This window comes from Myxine glutinosa, chromosome 8 (assembly GCF_964187855.1).
Source record: "Myxine glutinosa chromosome 8, kmMyxGlut1.1, whole genome shotgun sequence".
Lineage (NCBI taxonomy): Eukaryota > Metazoa > Chordata > Myxini > Myxiniformes > Myxinidae > Myxine > Myxine glutinosa.
The window spans coordinates 49,673,844-49,695,983 of NC_136268.1; the positions used below are offsets into that span (position 1 = coordinate 49,673,844).

At 46.6% G+C, this 22,140-nt stretch overlaps 1 protein-coding gene across 3 annotated transcripts in view; it reads right to left on the bottom strand.

Moving 5' to 3' along the window:
• The window catches only part of RANBP2 (RAN binding protein 2), a 239,538-nt gene that overhangs the window by 162,707 nt on the left and 54,691 nt on the right, over positions 1 to 22,140 (bottom strand). For all 3 annotated transcript variants that reach the window (XM_068124437.2, XM_068124434.2, XM_068124436.2), the window contains exons 9-12: positions 15,760 to 15,972; positions 15,433 to 15,617; positions 15,172 to 15,347; positions 5,518 to 5,641 (exon numbers count right to left, since the gene is read on the bottom strand). In XM_068124437.2, coding sequence (XP_067980538.2) covers positions 5,518 to 5,641; positions 15,172 to 15,347; positions 15,433 to 15,617; positions 15,760 to 15,972 — 698 coding nt within the window. The remainder of the gene's footprint in view (positions 1 to 5,517; positions 5,642 to 15,171; positions 15,348 to 15,432; positions 15,618 to 15,759; positions 15,973 to 22,140) is intronic.

A 22,140-nucleotide genomic window follows, 5' to 3' on the forward strand; every position in this document is an offset into this window, starting at 1 on the left:
TTATCACATGTTCTGTGCAAAGAAGGGCCAGATCGAATCTGGACAATTGCCGCCTTGTGAAGACTCCTTGATGCAGCATACGCTTAGGGCCAACTATCAGGCGGCTATCTGGCGACGCAGCCTTGAAAACCTACCAGACGTCCCAACACCATCAGCAGGACATGGTTGGGAACTCGATGATGGCGGTTCGCTCACAATCCGATGGATGGCGGGTCTACCAGCTCCAGATGTCGTCTTGAATCTCATCTCATGCACATGCAGAAGGACGTGTCGACCGTCAGATTGCTCCTGCATACTGAATGGGTTGAAGTGCACTGTTGTGTGTAAGCTGCAGGGATGCTCCAACATGGTGCAGGATGATGCTATCGTGGCTCAGGATGCCAATGACTCTGATGGCGACTCTGATGATTAACTTTGTGTGCACTGTATATTGTATAGCATATGTTGTTCTCTATTATAATGCAGGCCAAATTGCCTGAAAATCTTTATAGACAGATAAACGGTTTAGCAAAATGTATAATTTGGAAGATCATACCGGTGTTATTTGACTAAAACATGACATGTTCAATGATACCTCCGCTTGCTTATTAGGAATATACATCGTATGGTGTTAAAATCAGCTCCATACGTCTTTCCAAACTCTAGTAATGAATAATTAATATAATTGGCGGCCATTTTGAAATCCAAGATGGCCACCAAAGTGCAGATTTCCTATGTAACAATTTCCGCCTGCTTATTAGATATTGTATGGTGTTAAAATCCTCTCCGTACGACATTCCTAACTTGCGTTATCGTCAGAATAGATAATGCCAGCGGCGGCCTAAGTCATTTTATGCCTCTTTACATTTATTTGTTGTAAACTCGTGGTGGATGATATGTTTTAGTTTTTGAGTTATTTTTATAGACAGATAAACGGTGTAGCACAATGCATAATTTGGAAAATCATACCAGTGTTGTTTCACTAAAAAAAGTACAAGTCTAATAATAAAATATTGAGAAATATATGATTTTTTTTCGATAATTGATTTTTATAATAATTAATCTAAAACAAAATGCTTCATATTATTTTTTATTTAGACGGTACACATCGGACGTATATTTAGTCGTCAACCGCACATCGATAGCTAGTATAGAAGTCCAGATACACGTGCAACAATGTACCCCACCAAATGGGCATTTTCGAGCTGGGTGGTTTCAAAGATGGCGTCCATCCGGGCACTAAGCTACCGTTCTCAGATGTCCATCACACCTTTTCTGACACTTGAGACATTGGTCTAATGGAAAATCATAATGAGAATTACTCCCCCCGCCGGAGCATTACTTTTGGTCTGGCTCAAGGACTAATTGAATAAGAGAACTAATTCCATTCCCCAATTAGGTTTTGCAAAGGACCTACACCAGGGGTCAGGAACCTTTTTGACTGGGAGAGCCATAAAAGCCAAATATTTCTAAATATATTTCATTGAGAGCCATATAGTATTTTTAACGTATAATATATTAAATATGTCTTACTTTTAATGCGACTTCTGGTGCTGCATGGTTTTGCTGATGGCCTTGTAGTCTGGTTCATACGTGGTGAGGTTGAGCTTCATGCAGGCGTTGAGGCTTCCATCAGTTAAACGTGAGCGTAGGTTGGTCTTAATGTTCCTCATATGCGAGAATGACTGCTCACATGCATATGTAGAGCCAAACATGGTCAATACGGCAATACTCACACGCTGCATTGTGTGGTATGTCACAGGAAGCTCGTTCCAAGTTTTAAGAATCAGCTGGTCTTCAGGTTGAAGATTTTTCATTTCTGTCCACTTTAGTCTAGTAGGAAGACTAGGTCCCCCTGCACCCCCCGGAGATATACTTCTAATCAGTGTTTCTAGATTGGAAAAAATGTGTAGAAAATGACTAGCTATGGCCCCAAACTGAAAAAATGTCCCACATACCATTTTTATGCAAATTACTGCTGCAAATTTTATGCAAAATTATGCAAATTTTATGCAAATTTTTGATGAGGAGTAGAGTTGAGGGGTCTTTGAGGGCTTCATCGAGGTGCTCTCGGTTGCAAGACTGGGTCATTCTGAGAAGCACAGCAGGGTCAGAGATCATGATGTTCTCCTCCTCAGTGAATCTCTCCATCAACAGCCTCTCCATTGCCTCACACACTGTTTTGAGGCAAAAGAGGGACTTTGCGTAGGCCTTTCCACTGAGAACACCTTTGAGAGATCCACTTGTTACTAGTTGTGCCTCAAAGAGAATCTCTGCATATCCAGAACCACGCATCTTGTGTCCAGTGAGCATCCCGATGTAGTTCATGGATGTGTGGAAGGGTCCAATCGTTACTACATGACTAGCAAATTCATTTGGCCAGCGCCAGATGATGGGAAGGGCTTTCATGCAGACACCCAGATCAAATGTATTCAGGACCCATCTCTGACCCACCTCAGCAGTTGCTGCCTCGGAACGCTTCAGTAGCTCACGAACAACTGCGTTGTCTGTGATCGGTCTGTGCCTGGTGCCTGCATGGCATGGCAATGGCCTGCAGCCTGTGCCTGGGCTAGGGGGTTTCACCTCTGCAACTGGTTCTCCCCCACCCAGCAAATCAACAGTCGACTACTGCACGCCTATCCACCAACCGATCACAGACAACGCAGTTGTTCGTGAGCTACTGAAGCGTTCCGAGGCAGCAACTGCTGAGGTGGGTCAGAGATGGGTCCTGAATACATTTGATCTGGGTGTCTGCATGAAAGCCCTTCCCATCATCTGGCGCTGGCCAAATGAATTTGCTAGTCATGTAGTAACGATTGGACCCTTCCACACATCCATGAACTACATCGGGATGCTCACTGGACACAAGATGCGTGGTTCTGGATATGCAGAGATTCTCTTTGAGGCACAACTAGTAACAAGTGGATCTCTCAAAGGTGTTCTCAGTGGAAAGGCCTACGCAAAGTCCCTCTTTTGCCTCAAAACAGTGTGTGAGGCAATGGAGAGGCTGTTGATGGAGAGATTCACTGAGGAGGAGAACATCATGATCTCTGACCCTGCTGTGCTTCTCAGAATGACCCAGTCTTGCAACCGAGAGCACCTCGATGAAGCCCTCAAAGACCCCTCAACTCTACTCCTCATCAAAAATTTGCATAAAATTTGCATAATTTTGCATAAAATTTGCAGCAGTAATTTGCATAAAAATGGTATGTGGGACATTTTTTCAGCTTGGGGCCATAGCTAGTCATTTTCTACACATTTTTTCCAATCTAGAAACACTGATTAGAAGTATATCTCCGGGGGGTGCAGGGGGACCTAGTCTTCCTACTAGACTACTTGTGTTCCCTCGCCAGCTCTGCTCGCTGTCGCGCAAGACTTTCCAACTCTCCATTAAGTGACTTGAACTTACTCATCCACATGTCTGATGCCTTCAGGTCAGCAACTTCCAGCTCAAAGTCTCCGATAGAGACCCTGGGGATGCATGTCAGGTCGATTTTGTCCACTGCACACTCATGTGGATGAGTGATGAACTTGAAAAGACCAGTGCGCGCACGAAATTCTCCAAAACGTGCTTTGAATGACTGCAGGAGATTGGACGTAAAGCCAGCTAGCTGCTGGAGATCCAGATGTTGAGTGGAGTCACTTGCTAAGCATGCATCTCTAAATTGTTGCAGTCTTTCAAAGTGCAGAAGACGACCTGTTTCAATGTCCCTGAGAAAGACTTCCAGCTTGCTTTCAAATGCAAACACTGCTTGTTGAAGGGATGAGATTGTATTTCCAATACCTTGCATTTTCACATTGAGCTGGTTCAGATGGCCAGTTATGTCCACGAGATAGTGAAACTGCAGGAGCCAGTCAGTGTTGTCTAGCTCAGGATGCTTGACGCCTTTCATTTCAAGAAAAGTCCGGATTTCACTCAGGCAAGCTGCAAAACGGCTGAGCACCTTCCCCCTTGACAACCAACGCACGTTGCTGTGTAAAAGCAGACCGGGATAATGATTCCCAACTTCTTCTAACAGAGCTTTAAACTGGCGATCATTTAAAGCTCGGGCAACAATAAAGTTGACCACTCGAATGACCAGCGACATCACCTCACCAAGCTCCTGGCCACACGTCTGAGCGCAAAGCGCCTCCTGGTGCAGGATGCAATGAAAACTTAGGATGGCTCTCTTTTCATGTTCACGGAGAAGCGCTACAAATCCTTTGTTCTTCCCCAACATACAGGGTGCACCATCAGTACAGACAGAAATAAGTTTATCCATCGGTAGTTTTTTTTCTTTAGCAAACTCCATGAAAGACGTGAATAAATCCTCTCCTCTTGTTGTCCCTTTCATTGGCAAAACAGCCAAGCTTTCCTCACGCAGTGTGTCACCTGCAGCATACCTGGCAATTATACTGCACTGAGATAGATGGCTAACGTCTGTTGACTCATCTAACGCGAGAGAAAAGTATGTCCCGGCGTTTATGTCCTTAATTTGTGTTTCCTCGACTTGATTTGCCATCATGATGCTACGATCGTGCACAGTTCTTGCTGACAGGGGCATGTCTTTTATTCGTTTGATTATCTTGTCTTTATTTGGGAAGTCATCAAACAGTTCATTGGCCACATCAAGCATGAATGTTTTGGCATACTCGCCATCTGTGAATGGCTTTCCATTCCTTACTATTGCCAAAGCACCCGCAAAGCTAGCGGAATTCCCGTCACCTTGCTTGGTCCACACACGTAGTTGCTGCTGACTCGTCTGCACTCTCCGCTGAAGCTCCTCGCATGCCCTTTTCCTGCTGTCCCCCACTGGATATTTCGATGCAAATGAAGCATGGTGCGTATCGAAGTGCCGCTTTATATTTGACCGTTTCATCGATGCAATTTTATCATTGCATATTAGACATACCGCAGATCCTGCTCTCTCACCAAATGCAAATTCCTCTGTCCACGCAGCCTGGAATGCACGGTAATCATCGTCTTTTTTTCTTTTCGCCATCTTTTCCGTTACAAGGGTTGAAGCGGATAAACTAGTTGGCTATCTGATAAAATTGATTTCTTCACCTTTACAATGACGCGGACATGCTCGCGAGCCATTGGTTCCCGACCCGACCCACGGGTGACCCGTGACCCGTGAAATTTATCTTCAAAACTAATTTCTGTTTACTTTAAAATGACACAGTATTATTAAGAAATATCACAAGTATTTTAAAATCAGTTCCAAACTGATTTTTTTTTTTTTTTTCAACCCAAAATTGTCTGGGAGCCATATGCCGTCACCGGAAGAGCCATATATGGCTCGCGAGCCATAGGTTCCCGACCGCGGACCTACACCAAGCGTATGAATTAACCAATGGATACAATATACTGTGCCTCATTCATGACAGATAACACGGATAAAAGTAGGGATATTTGGGTAACACAGGCTCCTTGACATAAGATTAGCATACTTTCACTGCTCCATACACAAGCAGCAGAAATTTAAATTTGTTCATATTTGGTAATGATCATGACTGCCTTAAAATTATGGCTGCAGGTGTAAATACTGTGCACACCTTGGTTAAAAGGTGACGAGCCCAGTGAATGAGCAACATAGGCTGCAGGCCATGCCCAGTGAATGCACGTAATGTGGGCAGTTCATGTTGCACTGCAAGACGCAGCTTAGCCAGAGTACCAGGCCTGCAAGAAAACATGCAAAATTAGTTGGCATTTCCAATCATAAATTGCACAATAAGTGCACAACAAAAGTTTGCCCCAAAAGCGTATGAGGCAACTCGCCGTCTTTCGAAGCACAAATACTCGAGTCAAGTTTTATTGCACAAGAACACAGGCTCCTTTGTAACAAGTTGTGTAATACAGGGAGTCCCTGCTACAAGTCTCCCTGCTATCCATCGTTTCGCATACAACTCCATTAGTTACTTTGGAACATTTTCATCATGCATCCAACAATATCCTGCACTGACGTCCATTGGGCCGGAAGACCAGTTACCAGGCGTCCCACCCCACAATGCTTCGCATTCCAGCTCCCCAGCATTCCACCCCACAATGCACTGCGTCCTCTTCCACGCAGACTCCATTTCACACTGTGCATTGTTGGAGTTAAAGCTGCCACGTATTTTACAGTATAATACTGCATTTATATCTCTGTGTACCTTACCGCAGTAATCGTTGAACAATGAGTGGTAAACAAAGTGGTACCAAAAAGGGGGAACCTGCATGTAAGCGGCAGTGTAGGAGTGTAACGCTGGACATCACATCAGACAAGGTCAAACAAAATAAGAATGGTGAACAACCAGCCGATATTGCTCGATATACTGGTTTGCCGCCGAAGACTGTTGAAACTATTTTAAAGAACTGTGCATGAAGGCCATGCATACGGCATGGCGTGATGTGTCGCATGCAAGACATGCTGTTCGGGGAACAGGGTCCATGCCTGCAGGCACAGCCCAAGTGGGCGTGATGGCCATAGGAGCTCTTCCTGAGGTCCCGTGTGGACGCAGCACAAGTGTTGGGTTTCGCGGCACGAGTGCATGTGCTGGCACAAAAGCTGGAGCCTGGGTCCATGGGGGAAACCACGTGGCTTAGTGGGAAGGCTAATTTAGAGGGTGCAAGACTGATGCAATTAGCTTGACAGAAGATTAAGGATTGGAGATGTTCAAGGTGTAAGACCGCTAAATTATCATTACAAAATAGTTAAAATATGTGGTAAGCAAGATAAAAAGGTGTTTGAGTTTTCAAAATGGTTAAAAAAAAAAAAAATTTTCCCCCTGTTTTGAGTGTTTCATACATACTGTTATGAATTTGGTAGAGCAACATCTAGAGCTAGGTAGATCTGAATAGGTAGGTATTCGGCTGTCGTGACAGGGACTCTACATGTAATAAGTTATTGATGTTTAGGCGTTTGTCGGGGTAAGATGTATGATTGTGGATCTACCTGGAGATTCGAGTGTTAAATAGTGAGGGGTTAAAGGTAACGCCCCTGTGAGTCTCACCTAGTAGTCAAACCTTTGTCCATTATGGCACTGCAAACCACATAAACATTAGTTAGGTCCTTAGCGCAACATTAAATAATTCCTTTCCCTGACAATGACTTCGTAATAAATGGACACCACCAGGCCAAAAACACCGCCACCGTTTACACCTCCAAGGCCTACAAACCTCGCCTGGCACGTGTTACACAAGGACCGCGGGGGTCGGTGAGCGAGAGTGGAGCATGCCGCAGAGGGCGTGGCCGGGGCGAGCCGGCGAGTTGGGAGGCTGTGATTGGCTGAGGAGTGCGCGAATGTGACGTCATCGGCCACCAATATATGCGACGGTCGGACGCCATTTCGGGCAGTCGGCAGTTGGCACACCGAGGACACCGAGCACACAGAGCAGTTGGGAGTTGAGGCAGTTCGTGGAACAGTGGCAGTTCGCAGAGAGAGAGTTCGGTAGCACACAGAGCACACGGGAGTTCGCAACAGTTCGTGAGCAGTTCGAGGTTCGTTGGTCGCAGTTCGTTGGCAGTTGGCACTTGGCTGCCAGCACTCCCAAAAGAGAGTCGAGCCAAGTGGAGTTCGCTTGCTTTGTGCAGCTTACGTCGAACCTTTGGTGCACGGACCTTGTGGAGATCGGCCTCGTGTGGAGCCGCTGGCCTGCGTCGGACGCGTGGTGCTTGGAGGAGGCCTTGTGGAACTTGGAGCGAGGGACCTCGTGGTGTGCGATCGGGCCGAAAGGAGCGGTGTTGGGCGGCCGCCACAAAGACGACGAAAGACAGACAAGATAAGCCGCATCCGCGTACATTTTGAACGACGAGACGTGTTATTTTCGTATTCACCTCCCTCGTATCGTGTTTGATGTCTGTTGTGTCTGGGATCCCAATTTAGGCTTATTCGATTTATTAGATTTACCGGCGGGCTTTTTCACTGGCTTTACTTTTCCATAATAAATCCTTGTATTATTTTATATATATATCTGAACGCAGTTCCTGGGTGTTTGATTTTAATAGATAAGGCGGCGGAGGGGGAGCTTCGCCGCGTCCGCCATTCCGCGCGTTTAACTTTGTGTTGAGCTTGAATCCGCCATTGAGTTTTCGCCTCGGGAGTTAAAGTCTCGCAAATCGGCCATCCGTAACTGTGGTGTTAATCACGGTTACGTGACAAGTGGTGTCAGGAGTGGGATTTGAACCCGTCGGACAAATTTTTTTGTCCGCGGCGAGACATCGACACGGTCGGGCGTACATTGCGCCCGACGTTCGAACGCAAGATTTTTATAGTAGAGGCGGAGAAATTTAATAATCAATCGGGCAAACGGAGCACGATATCGCGTCTTCGTCAAATTTAAATTGTGTTTTTGGAATTGAAATAAATACGCGCGCGGGGAACGACCTTCCGAAAAGCGGATGTCGGAGGTCGACGAAATGGAAGTACGCAGCGAGACCTCCGTCAGCGTCGGGAGTGAGCCGGAAATAGGGGAATTTGATGTAGAGGTGAGCCTTGGAGCCTCCCTCGTCCCGAGCACCAACTTATGCCCCTCCCCTACCGGGGAGTCGGGAACAAATGGGACGGCCCCGAGAGACGACCAGGCTTTAATGAAATTTTTTAAGGAATAAATAATGGGAGGAATGGAAAGAAAAATGGAGTCCCAGGGGAAGGAATGTAGGGAAGGAATGAAGGGAATGAGTGATCGATTGGAGGAACAAATTGAAGGGATGGAAAATAAAATGAGTAAGGAGATGGGAGGAATGGAAAGAAAAATGGAGTCGCAGGGGAAGGAATGGAGGGAAGGACTGAAGGACATGAGTGACCAAATTAATGGATTGAAAGGGGAATGTTTCCCACATTCTGGCCTGGTTGTTTATCGGGACCGTGTGGATGTCACAACACCCCAACCGGGGGATGAATTTGGAATTGTGCAGCACCAGGGCGGTGGTGCGGAGCAAGAGGGGGTAGAGTTTTTGGGGGTCCGTGCAATGGAGCCGGACCAGGTATTTATTGGGGATATTGATCAAAGCCTGGCGGGGCCAAGAATGATTTGTGGAAATGATGAGGATGGGGATGATTTGATCCAGCGGCTGGAGACCTGTGACAGTCCCATGGAGGTAGAGCTTGTTCAGGCCCAAAGGAGCCTGGGAGATGAGGTGAGTTGGTCCGAGGAGGTGGTTGGAATGACCGAGGGGACGCTCACTGTACACTGCTATTTGGAAACAGAGGCTCCAAAATTGGACAACCAGTTGGGGGAGTGTGTTGGCTCCGGGCTGGATTTGGATCTTGGAGGATCGGGAGATAGAGCTTCTGGAGATTTGGTCCCTGTAGGGAATTTGGATCAACTGCAGGGAGGGGCAGAACAACCGGTGGTAGAGGTTGTTCCCTGCAGCTGCGGTTTGGCAGTGGGAATGAAAATTTGTAAAAAATTTTTTAAAATAAAGTTACAATGGGAACTTGATTTGGAGCAGCCATGGTTTGGATTGGTCCCCGGGCTGCGGGATCTGGATATGGAGAGGTCATGGGTGATGGCCTCGGGCAAAAGTTGCCCCTTTCAAAATTTGGGTATGCCGGCCAGCTGGGGGGCTGTGATGGCGAGATTTGGACGTGGGGTCCAGCCTTGGGTGTCGAGGTACGACCTGGGTCCCACGGGGGGTCTGGTGGAGTGTGGCGTCCCTTGTCCGTCGGGGCGCCGTCCGAGCTGGTGGCTCGGGCCGGCAGGGTCACCGGACCCTGGTGGGGGTTAAGACCTCCAGAGGGGTCCGAGGTGGTTTCTCAAGCCTGGGATGGCAAATATTGAGGACCACTAGGGGGAGGTGTTGTGGGTCGCGCTTTGGTAGTGGCACTGCGGACAGCCAACTTGGGACTGATGTGGTGACCACCCGGGCATGCGGCCTGGCACTCTCCTCCAGGGACTCTGGGACAACCAGCATGTGGTGACCTGGCATGGTGGTTGGTCTATGGACGCGGGTCAAACCGAATGGACAGGGATGGAGATAGCCTGCCGGACAACCATTGGGGCATCTGTGGAACGTGATGGTGTGAGTGACCTTCCACAGATGCTCCGTTATGATTTATGGACTCTCGGGTTGGGAAGAGAGCCATGGGGATGTGAATCGGGAGATGTGTAACGAGCCGAGCATACGGGGCCATGCTAGGCTGGCAAGTGTGTGGAGAAGCGCCCTCCTTTGGTGGAAGTAGTGAATTGCGGACAAATTGGCACAGGTAATCTAAGGGTTAGATGCAAATTTAAGGGTGGATTTTGAAATGTCATGGTGGACACTGTACAGTGACGCCATTATTGATCCAGGTGTGTAGACCAAAGTGTTGGAGGCTGTGATGAAATTAATAGGGTAGCAAGACACAGCTTTCAACTGGTTGCGGGGGCAACTGTGCTGATATTTGGGACGCGGGATGATGGGGATGTAGTTGTGTAGCCTGAGGGTCAACGTGGTGCTGTGCGTGTCCGAGGTGTGTGGACCATGTCTTCTGGGTGGGTCTCCTGGTGGAGCATGGCTGTTGACTGGACCTTGGTGTGGTCAAGTGTGGGTGAGCACTGGGGGGCTGCAGTTCTGTAGTCGGACTGGGGGATGATGGGGAGGTGCAGGGGACGTGGCTGTAGGGATGCCACGCACTGCGACCGTGCCCCCCAGGGCCGAGGTTGTGTGTGCGGTAGTGTGTGTTGTGGCAGCAAGTGCTCACCACATTGAACAGCTGGGGCTGCTGCAGCTGTGTTCCTCGCAGGGGGGCCGAAGGATGGATGGTGGGTCGCACCCTTATGGACACTCATGGGCCATGTTGGCGTTTTGACTGCTCACCTTGTCCCGGTGACCCTTGCACGGTGGAGGTGCAGAGCTGTCGTGGCCATAGGTAGTTGTGTAGCGATGATCACCGTTGGATGCGGATCCACATACCTGCCAGTGTAGTGGGGACAAAAGAGAAATTTGGAAGTATTTGGTAGGCCCAATGTGAAATTTTGGGAATTGTATGGGTGGATGACACTCTTGAACCTGACCAACCTGCAACTACCTGCACTTGAGGTGAGTGTTTTGAGGAGTACTGTCCCAGGCTTCAGGACTTGCTTTGGAAATTGGGGACATGTAAATTGGAGTTGGGAGGCGGGTGAGAGTGATGACATGGCCGGTGAGGGGATGGAATGGGAGCCACATTGTCTTGTGGGTGGCGTATGTTTTTGTATTGTGGTTAGGTGTTTTGATGTGGTCGTGAGAGTGGAACCTGGAGAGTGAGTGATGATTATTGGAGATAATGAGGGGCGATACTTGTGCTTTTGGAAATGTGTGATGGTTTAAATGTGAACTGGGGGATTTCACATGTGGCAGGCCATGGCAAGCCTTGTAACACCTTTTACACCAAGAATTGTGCTGAATTGTGCTGAGTTGAGTGGAGAATTGAATGGCAGCGGGGGAGGAAGTGTGTTTTGGGGTCTTGTGGGTGGGGAAGGTGTGTGTGTCCGCAGGTACAGAGCAAGCTCTGAGGAGCGATGCCTGCGGGCCCCCCCTCTGCGGCAATTACCCCTGGCAGCCGGTGGTAACTGGAAATTGGAGCTCGTCGGTGGAGGGTCTGGTTGGGCGCCGCGGGGTGAGGAAGTCCCCCGGTGACCCGTGTTGCTGCGCGAAAGCAGGAGGCAAAGGAGCCTGGTGTGTGTGGAGACCCTCACCGGCGAGGTAACGGCGGAAAGGGGCTGTTGGGCTGTCACGGGGCCAAAAGGAAGGTAAAGGGGGGGGGGGGGCAATGAACTTGTAAGTCGGTTGACTTGTTTTTGGGACTGCGGGCACCACAGCCTGATGCGCCCCACCATCTTTTTGTGCGGTACCTCCCCGCTGCCTAGTTGAGGAATGCACACACACGTGAATGACATCAATGCCATGGTCCTGCAGGGGGTGTATTGAAATAAGTGCTTTGTTGATTTTTGAAATGCCTTGATGACCTATGGAATGAGAATGAGTGGTTAAGGGGTCTGTGTTGCATGAATGTGGGCGAAATCCACCGAGCCGTGTCACTCACCTGTAACATCTGGACAGGGCCCGTGGAAATTTAAGGGGGATGCATTGGGGATGGCCCCGCAGGTAAGGTTGTGTCTTGTGGCATCCACCAGGGGACGCGGTCTGTAGACCGGGGTATGTACAAAGGTTAGAGTTTTGAGTTTTGGAAAGATGGTCAAGTTTTGTGGTTAAGTTAGTGTTGTGTGTTGTTTGTTTCCTCCCTCCACAGGAACAACGAAGACAATGTACATACTTGCATGATGGTTAAGGGGTTCAGCATGTTAAGGAAGTGTAGGTAGGTAGTCCGACTCACTTCCCACAGCCCTTCCTGATTTATTTCATAGGTTAATTAAGTGTGTGACAGTAAGTGTTAAGGCTGGAATGGTAGCCCTGCGGTGAACCTTGCAGGAGCTACGTTTCCAGGGGGGGGGCTGTGTTATGAATTTGGTAGAGCAACATCTAGAGCTAGGTAGATCTGAATAGGTAGGTATTCGGCTGTCGTGACAGGGACTCTACATGTAATAAGTTATTGATGTTTAGGCGTTTGTCGGGGTAAGATGTATGATTGTGGATCTACCTGGAGATTCGAGTGTTAAATAGTGAGGGGTTAAAGGTAACGCCCCTGTGAGTCTCACCTAGTAGTCAAACCTTTGTCCATTATGGCACTGCAAACCACATAAACATTAGTTAGGTCCTTAGCGCAACATTAAATAATTCCTTTCCCTGACAATGACTTCGTAATAAATGGACACCACCAGGCCAAAAACACCGCCACCGTTTACACCTCCAAGGCCTACAAACCTCGCCTGGCACGTGTTACACAAGGACCGCGGGGGTCGGTGAGCGAGAGTGGAGCATGCCGCAGAGGGCGTGGCCGGGGCGAGCCGGCGAGTTGGGAGGCTGTGATTGGCTGAGGAGTGCGCGAATGTGACGTCATCGGCCACCAATATATGCGACGGTCGGACGCCATTTCGGGCAGTTGGCAGTTGGCACACCGAGGACACCGAGCACACAGAGCAGTTGGGAGTTGAGGCAGTTCGTGGAACAGTGGCAGTTCGCAGAGAGAGAGTTCGGTAGCACACAGAGCACACGGGAGTTCGCAACAGTTCGTGAGCAGTTCGAAGTTCGTTGGTCGCAGTTCGTTGGCAGTTGGCACTTGGCTGCCAGCACTCCCAAAAGAGAGTCGAGCCAAGTGGAGTTCGCTTGCTTTGTGCAGCTTACGTCGAACCTTTGGTGCACGGACCTTGTGGAGATCGGCCTCGTGTGGAGCCGCTGGCCTGCGTCGGACGCGTGGTGCTTGGAGGAGGCCTTGTGGAACTTGGAGCGAGGGACCTCGTGGTGTGCGATCGGGCCGAAAGGAGCGGTGTTGGGCGGCCGCCACAAAGACGACGAAAGACAGACAAGATAAGCCGCATCCGCGTACATTTTGAACGACGAGACGTGTTATTTTCGTATTCACCTCCCTCGTATCGTGTTTGATGTCTGTTGTGTCTGGGATCCCAATTTAGGCTTATTCGATTTATTAGATTTACCGGCGGGCTTTTTCACTGGCTTTACTTTTCCATAATAAATCCTTGTATTATTTTATATATATATCTGAACGCAGTTCCTGGGTGTTTGATTTTAATAGATAAGGCGGCGGAGGGGGAGCTTCGCCGCGTCCGCCATTCCGCGCGTTTAACTTTGTGTTGAGCTTGAATCCGCCATTGAGTTTTCGCCTCGGGAGTTAAAGTCTCGCAAATCAGCCATCCGTAACTGTGGTGTTAATCACGGTTACGTGACAATACGTAGTGTGTTCAAAAAGTATCCGACCTTTATTTTTCGTGCGTAAAAAAAAAGAAGCTAGGGAGGCGTTGATTGGTGCACGTATGTAGGCGATCCAAATGCGCACGCGTGAATTTTTTCCCACCTGCAGAAGCTGTCATTCGACGGCAGACCGCCGATGAGTGAGGACATGTAAGCGAGCGCCGTCGGATTTTCGTTTTTGACAAAATGACGGAAAAACTTGAACAACGCTACTGCATCAAATTTTGTGTTTTTTGGCCTCGGGGATGTTGGATGCTTCCATTGTGATGACTGCAACTTGGTTTCTGGGTCGTACCCATAAACCCAGGACTCATCGCTAGTGATCACTGTGTTGAGGAAGCTGGGATCGCTGTTCACAGTCTCCAGCATGTCCTGTGCGATCTCCAAACGGAGTTGCTTCTGCTCAATCGTTAGCAGCTTTGGGACGAACTTCGCTGAGATTCTCCTGAAGCCCAAATCCTCCTTCATAATGGAATGAACGGTGTTGAATCTTGCGGATCGTTTGCACTTGGGAATCGCCAAGCTTTACACAAAATTTGATGCAGTAGCATTGTTCAAGTTTTTCTGTCATTTTGTCAAAAACGAAAATCCGACGGCGCTCGCTTACATGTCCTCACTCATCGGCGGTCTGCCGTCGAATGACAGCTTCTGCAGGTGTGAAAAAATTCACGCGTGCGCATTAGGATCGCCTACATACGTGCACCAATCAACGCCTCCCTAGCTTCTTTTTTTTTACGCACGAAAAATAAAGGTCGGATACTTTTTGAACACAGTAGTATTTTTTGATTGCAAGGATTGTTGATTGTTGTTGCACAAGACATAAACTAAGTGTTGGAATGCATCCCCCCATAATACACAAAGTCTTATGGGGAAAAATTCCCCACTATCCGTCAATTCATTTTTGGTCCAACCCTTCGGAAATGTATCTTGGACGGATAGCGAGGAACCCCTGTACGTCCCCAAGGTAGACTGGTTGATTGTCTTATCAAGCTTTCCACGGTTTGTCATCCGCTTTTGCACCCCACCCTCACCAGCACAACCAGGGAGACGAGGTCTCTTTTGCCTGCCCACGGAACTGCCTCACTGTGTCTGTCCAAACACAATTCTCCCCCCAACACTACATGATTACAGCTCACAGTTGCATGTGCCATTCCATAAATCAACTAGTTTATTTTGTTTTTTAATTCCAACATACATCTTACCATATTCCATCTATTTTGCAGGGTATGTTTGTATCTCCATAAAATGTCTCATTCCCATCGCCAATGGTGGATATTCCTTCATCCTCTGCCGTTTCTGCTCTTCCATGAGCCTCAATCTTTTTTTAAACCCCTTTATACCCTAAAAGCCTAAATAAATTAAACATTACATTTTCAACTAGTAAAGTAAAATTCCTACTTGCTGTAATCATGCTTGTACTTCACAGGACAAAACTTACGGTGCTTTGTCATTCAGGGTACTGTACACAGCTTTCCACCATCGACAATGCCGCTCGGTGACGAGCATTCGGCACAGGCCAAGGGGAAGCAGCCTCGGCTCATCAGGAGCTCGCAAATGACCAATCTTTTCACTCAGCTGTGCCGAAGCCATATGAATTATGCCCTGCAGAAATACCTGCACACACAGGGCATGACAGATTATTAACTATTTATAAAAGAAAGTTCAAGTAATAATGGAAAGAGTAAGGCAAGCTACAAGCCTCCAAGTCAAGCAGACAAGTCGTCTCAGCAGCATCAGATTCTAAACGCTCAGTCTCGAGGCGTAGGCGTGGAAACAAAGGTGACAGCCAGCGCAGCAGGTCGGGCTGTGGCTTGGGGAGGTCATGCCACACCAGGCCAAGCCAAGCAACAGGCTGCAGCTCACCAGGCTGATGGAGAACAGCAACTGGAGGACAAAATCACACACCCATCAAACCACACATGAGGGATAGAGTACATTAATGTCATCTTCTACAGCCACATTTTCTTTATATTCCCCCTTCCACCATTAATTCCAGCCACCTTCAGAATTGTCATCAAATCCTCACCTCCATCATATTCCATGAGATCCTGGAGCAGCGGAAATTCTATTTCAACCACATTCTGCTCCGCAAAGGCCAGTGCAGCACTGGGATTGCCCGCAGGAGACCCAAAAGCAGCCACACAAATGGCGTCAAAACCTAGTTGCCCAGACAATGCATCCACCACCTGGCTTAAGTATCCAGGTGGCTTACCTTCGGACAATAGGTGCAGCATGTGCCCTGGGTGCAATAATGAAGGTATGGAGGAGGGAAGGGGAAAACACATGAATAACCTGTAAATGAAATTAAAAATGGAAACTATTATGTTCCTATGCTTTACTATTTACAGTATCAAACCACAACGGTACTCGGTAGGGCACATACCTCCGCCAGGTAGAACAGTTTACGTTTTGTATCCCACTGATAAGCTGGATCTGCATGTGGACTACCAAAATCGCAATGGCATGTTCTTGTCACCTAATAAACTCATCCAGCAAGTTGTCATAACCAGTCCACAACTTGACATATGTCGTTTTTGGCCCGCTCTCTCAATGGTTAAGAATCACTGACAATTCTAGAATCAGGATCTTCACCAAAATCTATTCAATTCATCCTTGTCACACACTCAACGTGTCGACTAAGTTTCATCCGAATCCATCCATAACTCTGAGATATCGTGCTAAACAACGTTTTTGGCCATTCTCGTAATGCTGAACAATCACATGAAAAACTAGAACGCCACTCAGTAGAGCGCATACTCCCGCCGTGGGTCAGGTTGGAGCCCTATCTTCCAATGGTAAAAAATCCTTCAAAAAATTTCCTGGATCCAGAATAATATCCTGAGCTTCACCAAAAACTAATCAATTCTTCCTTATCCCAAGGGCAATCATCCCACCAACTTTCATCCAAATCCGTTCAGAACTTTTCCAGATATCTTGTTCACAAACACACGAACACACACACACACGAACACGCGCACATGCACGCACGCACGCATGCACACACACACACGTAATTATAGAATCGGGATCTGGATCGTCACCAAAATCTAATAAATTTGTCCATGTCACACACCCAAACCTGTCCACCATGCTTCGTCTCAATCCATTCATAACTTTGAGATACCCTGCTCATAGAGACAGACAAATAAAACAGGGGTGAAAACAACCTCAGTTCACCTTCGGTGGTAGAGTTAATTACTGTATGTAGGCACTCACTGTTTACCCACCCTACAGGTGGCTGTGGAAAGTTCAATTTCTATAATTAAATTAAAAATAACAATTATTTAATTGAGAGCTAATTGGGTAATAAGCAAAATAATGGCATCCAATAATATGTACTTGAGAGAAAAAAATACACTCACTCACGATGTTACAGTGCATGCACAATCTGAGCACTCAGAAATTGTCGATCTGTGCAGTAAACCCTTAAATACCACGGGGGTTACTTAGTTTCCTGAAAAAAATCTGTGATATTCAAAACCACGATAGTTAAAAACAATTTTGTATGGTAATCCTGGAGTTGGGTTATTGGGCTTTGATAAAATATGGAGGTAGATGGGTCGCAGCCAAAAATAAACATCACAATTGAAACAAGAAAGAGCAATCAGAGATTGCAGACCCTCGCCAGGATGTGTTTGTGGTGCATTTTGTGGGGTGTTTATTAGCTGCTGTGTTCGTGTGGTTTATTGACGATGTAGATATTCAATCCAATATGGCTGCCAAAACGTGTGACTGATGACGTCAATTTAATTCTCCCATATCATATTTGTGTAAATCATGCTCAAGAAATTTCAAACCAATTGGATCAAGTGTTCTACTTGTCTAATTATGACATCATAATGAAGGCACCAATAACATCATCATGAATATATTGTTATGTCGGTAGGGTAGCAATATGTAGAGCTAGATAGATCTGTGTAGGTAACGTGCTTCGTCTGTCGCGGTAAGGAATCTACCTTGTAATAAGTTTCATGTGTAGGCGTTTTGTCGGTTAAGAGTATATCTGTGGGCATACCAGGATGTTCGTGTGATAAATAGAGTAGGGATTAAAGAGTAGCGCCCCTGTGTCACACCTGGCAGCTAAACCTTTGTCCCTTATGGCAATGCACACCTGTAGACACTTAGTTAGGATCTCCTTAGTGCAACATTAAATGACTCCCTTCCCTAACAGTGACTTCGGAAGGAACAGGCAAAGAAACCAGGCCAGGGCACCGCCGATGATGGCCGCCGCCAATTACACCTCCGACAGGCCTAACCACATCGAGTGTCACGCGCTATCACCACGCTACACGCTACGTGCTATCACCACGCTACACGCTACGTGCTATCACCATGCTGCAGTCCTGTGATTGGTCGGCGCGCTGGGCGCGAACTTCCAGCCAACGAGTGCGAGAGGCACGAAGCTGGAAGGTTTGGTGGAGGTCGCTGGTTGGTAGCACGCCAAGGCTGACGTCACCGAAAAGGTTATTTAAGGGAGCGCCGAACGACATTTCTCTCTTCTTCTGATCTCTTCTTCGTCTTGCGCAGCCCGAGTTGAGTTGAGTCATAGCCCGAGTGGAGTTCGCTTGCTTCTTTCACGTTTGCTTCGGGAGAGCTGACTGGGACGTGGCAGGCCGATCGTGTGTGAAGATCGACCTTGCTTGGAGCCGCAAGCCTGCGTTGGATGCGCGGTGCTTTTCCTGCTGTGGGACCTCGTGGGTGCTTTGGAATTTGGAGCAAGGCCTGGTGGAGCGCGAGCACAAGTGGAGCTTGGAGCCGCGTGGTGGACGATACCAAGACAAGACGAGGGACAGATAAGGCCAATCCCCATTACATTTTACACAACGTGTTCTTTTCCTTTAATTCATATTCCTGTGTCTTGTTTCTGATATCTGTGTGTGGGGACGTCCCGATTCGGACATTTTATTACCGGCGCGTGCTTTTTCCTGTCCTTGCCTTTTTACTTTAATAAACCCTTGTATTATTTTCCATCCCCTGTTAAACCTGTGCCCGCTTGAGTTAATTGCCTCTACAGGATCGGAGTGTCTGCAGTTAAGCACTTGCGCAGCTTCCATTTTCCTCCTTCCTCCCGCGCGACATATAGCCGAATCCGTGTTTGGTTATCGCCTCCATTAAATCCGTTTCGGTCCATCTGCGACCTTCTGGTGTTAACCGGAGTCGCACGAAAATATGTTGTTCCCCGTGGGGAGTACTTGACAATGAGACACATTTCAAATTTTTCCATGGAGCGGTTTCAGAGATATAGACACACAACAACAACATGCATTTTAAGGCCATTTTCCCTGCTAGAGCGGGGGTTAGCGATTTCGGAGATATAGAGGTGCAAAATATTTCGGTTTTTCCAAGATGGCACCCGTACCACATGACCAATGACATCACAGATATCATTAAAGAATTCTACAGGAGGAGGCACTCCGATGGTGAAAATTTCCTGCCAATCGGACCAACAGTTGCAGAGAAAAGCTTACTCATTCTGTGCGGAAAAAGGACAAAAAAAACAAGAAGATACTTGCAAAATCCACCCCACCCCTCCACCCCCAAAATGTTGTCATGGATACATCAAATCAAATTGTCCATTTCATCAAGATTAAAATTGACAATCTAATTCAAAGCTCGGGTCAATCGGATTAAAATTTTATGATTTTTCAGATGAAAATTGACGATTTTAGAAATTTGACCTTGAGTTGACCTTTGACCATAAATATTTGGTTTCCCAAATTCAGCAAAACACTATCCAATTGCTGTTTAATTCCCAAATCAATAGGATGAAAATTGATGATTTTTCAGATGAAAATTGATTATTTTAGAAGTTTGACCTTGAGTTGACCTTTGATATTTTGACCTTAAAAATAGTGGGTTTCCCAACTCAGTGACTCAATGTGCAAATGCTGTTCAATTTACAAGTCAAGTAGATGAAAATTGGTTTTTCAGATGAAAATTGATATTGGAAGTTTGACCTCGAGTTGACCTCAAAAATAGTTTGTTTACCAATTTAGTGACAATATACATGTGCTGTTCAATTTTCAAGACAATCAGTTGAAAAATGGCGATTTTAGAAACTAGACCTCCAGATGACCTTTGACCTCAAAATCAATAGGCTTCTCAATTGTGACGACCTCTGCAACTTGGTGAAGTTTCATGACGATTGGTTTAGAATTGTGACCTGTAGCCAAGTGACAAAGACAGACAGACAGCCAGCCAAAATAACAAACGCAACAAATATACTTGAAAAATCTTCGATTTTGGAAGTACCAAACAAACAAATGGACCCAAATGCAATACTCTCTCCTCTGGCGAGGGTCATAAACATGTAAAAAAAATCTAAATCAGCTTTACGATGAAGTCTCCTGTTGTGTTGATGCAGATTACACGTTCAGAAGCGATCAAACTTGCCCCTCACCCCCACCATTCCTCCCCAATTAATCTCTCAAATTGTTTCCTTTGTAATCTGTCAATGTGTTTCTTTTATAAACAGTGTGATGAAATTAAAGGCGAAGATCTGTGCAATTCCCTCCCTAGCGGATTGTCGTGCCGATAAAAGGGTGGCTTGACACAGTGAGGGGATTGCCTTTACTTGTGACTGAATTTGAGCTGGTAAGTTTAAATGATGCATCTTTCATATGGCTTGCTTTACATAGGTCACATTCCATGAACGCATACTAAATATGTTATTGTTCCTTTTTGTAGATGATGTGGCGGATCAATTACAATAAAGCTCACGATATTTGAAGAGTTCATGATTTGAATTATATCACAAACAGTTCTGCAGCCCTTTAAACCAGCGAATAAATAAAATTAAAAGAATCACTTTTGCTAATATTTTACACTCCGGCACCGTACCATTACTAAAGGTGATCACAAGGTTCATGGTGCGAGATAACCATCACAACTCAGCTGAGAAACCACGACAGGTCAAAATTAAACTGCGCAAAATTGGTACACAAATAGGTTGCTACGAATGGTCAAAACTCGCTGCATTTAGGGGTTTACTTATTACAATCGTGGGATGAATTGGCAATTTCTACATATATTGCACATGCAGCCATGACCATTGGTCAGTTAACATACATATATACATATATATATATATATATATATATACACACAATATATATATATATTAGTTTGAGGTGAAGGTGGGAGTGCATCAGGGGTCGGTACTAAGTCCACTACTATTTGTAGCTGTGATGGAGGTGCTGGCTCAGAACGTAAAGGAGGGTTTACCGTGGGAGTTGTAGTATGCAGATGATCTGGTGTTTATTGCGGAAAGTATGGATGGACTGAAGGAAAAGATGAACAAGTGGAAGGAATGTATGGAGACAAAAGGTCTGAAGGTGAATATCGGAAAGACGAAGGTGATGGTAAGTGGTAAAGCATGTGGTGAGGTGGAAAGAACTGGGAAGTGGCCATGTGCTGTGTGCAGGAAGGGTGTCGGAGTGAACTCCATTCAATGTACAATGTGCGCTGAGTGGGTTCATCAAAAATGTAGTGGTCTGAGAGGGTCATTAACCAGTGTGGCAGCTACATTCAAATGTAAGGTGTGCACAGAGGGATCTGCAGATGGAGGAAATGTCGAGTTGGATCTTGGAGACAGCGTGAAGCTGGAAGGTGTGAAAACACTTTGCTACCTCGGAGACTTGCTGAATGGAGAAGGTGGATCAGACTCGGCAACGGTTGCTGGAGTGAGATGTGCATGGAAGAAGTTTCGGGAACTGAGTGGCGTGCTGATGAGGAGGGGAGTGTCGTTGAAGCTGAAGGGAAAGGTGTATGCTGCATGTGTGAGAAGTGTTATGATTTTTGGGAGCGAGACATGGGTAATGAACGTAGAGCAGCAACGAAGGCTGTAAAGGGTGGAAATGTGAATGGTTCGGTGGATGTGCGGAGTATCGTTGAGAGAGAGGAAGACAAATGATGAATTGCGAAAGATGATGGGAATAGAGCCTGTGATTTATGCTGTGAAGAGGAACAGGTTGAGATGGTTTGGTCATGTGTTGAGGAAGGATGAAAGTGACTGACTGAGAAGAGTGATGGAAATGAATGTAGAAGGAAGTAGAGGACGGGGAAGACCGAGAAAGATTTGGCTAAAGATGGTGGAAGAAGAAATGCGGGCAAGGGGGTTAACAAGGAGAGATGCAGAAAATAGGGCAAATTGGAGAAGATCGTCTTGGGGACCGCAAGGCTAACCCCCGCTCTAGCAGGGAAAATGGCCTTAAAATGCATGTTGTTGTTGTTGTGTTGTATATACACACACATATATACATACATATATATATATATATATATAGACTTGGCATTTAATATGGAATATATTTTTTTTCTTGACTTGGATTTACTTTCTGAACTCAGTATATCAATCTGGTGAGTTTCTTTTACCCTTCGGTGATGTCTTTGTTGAAAGAACCATGTC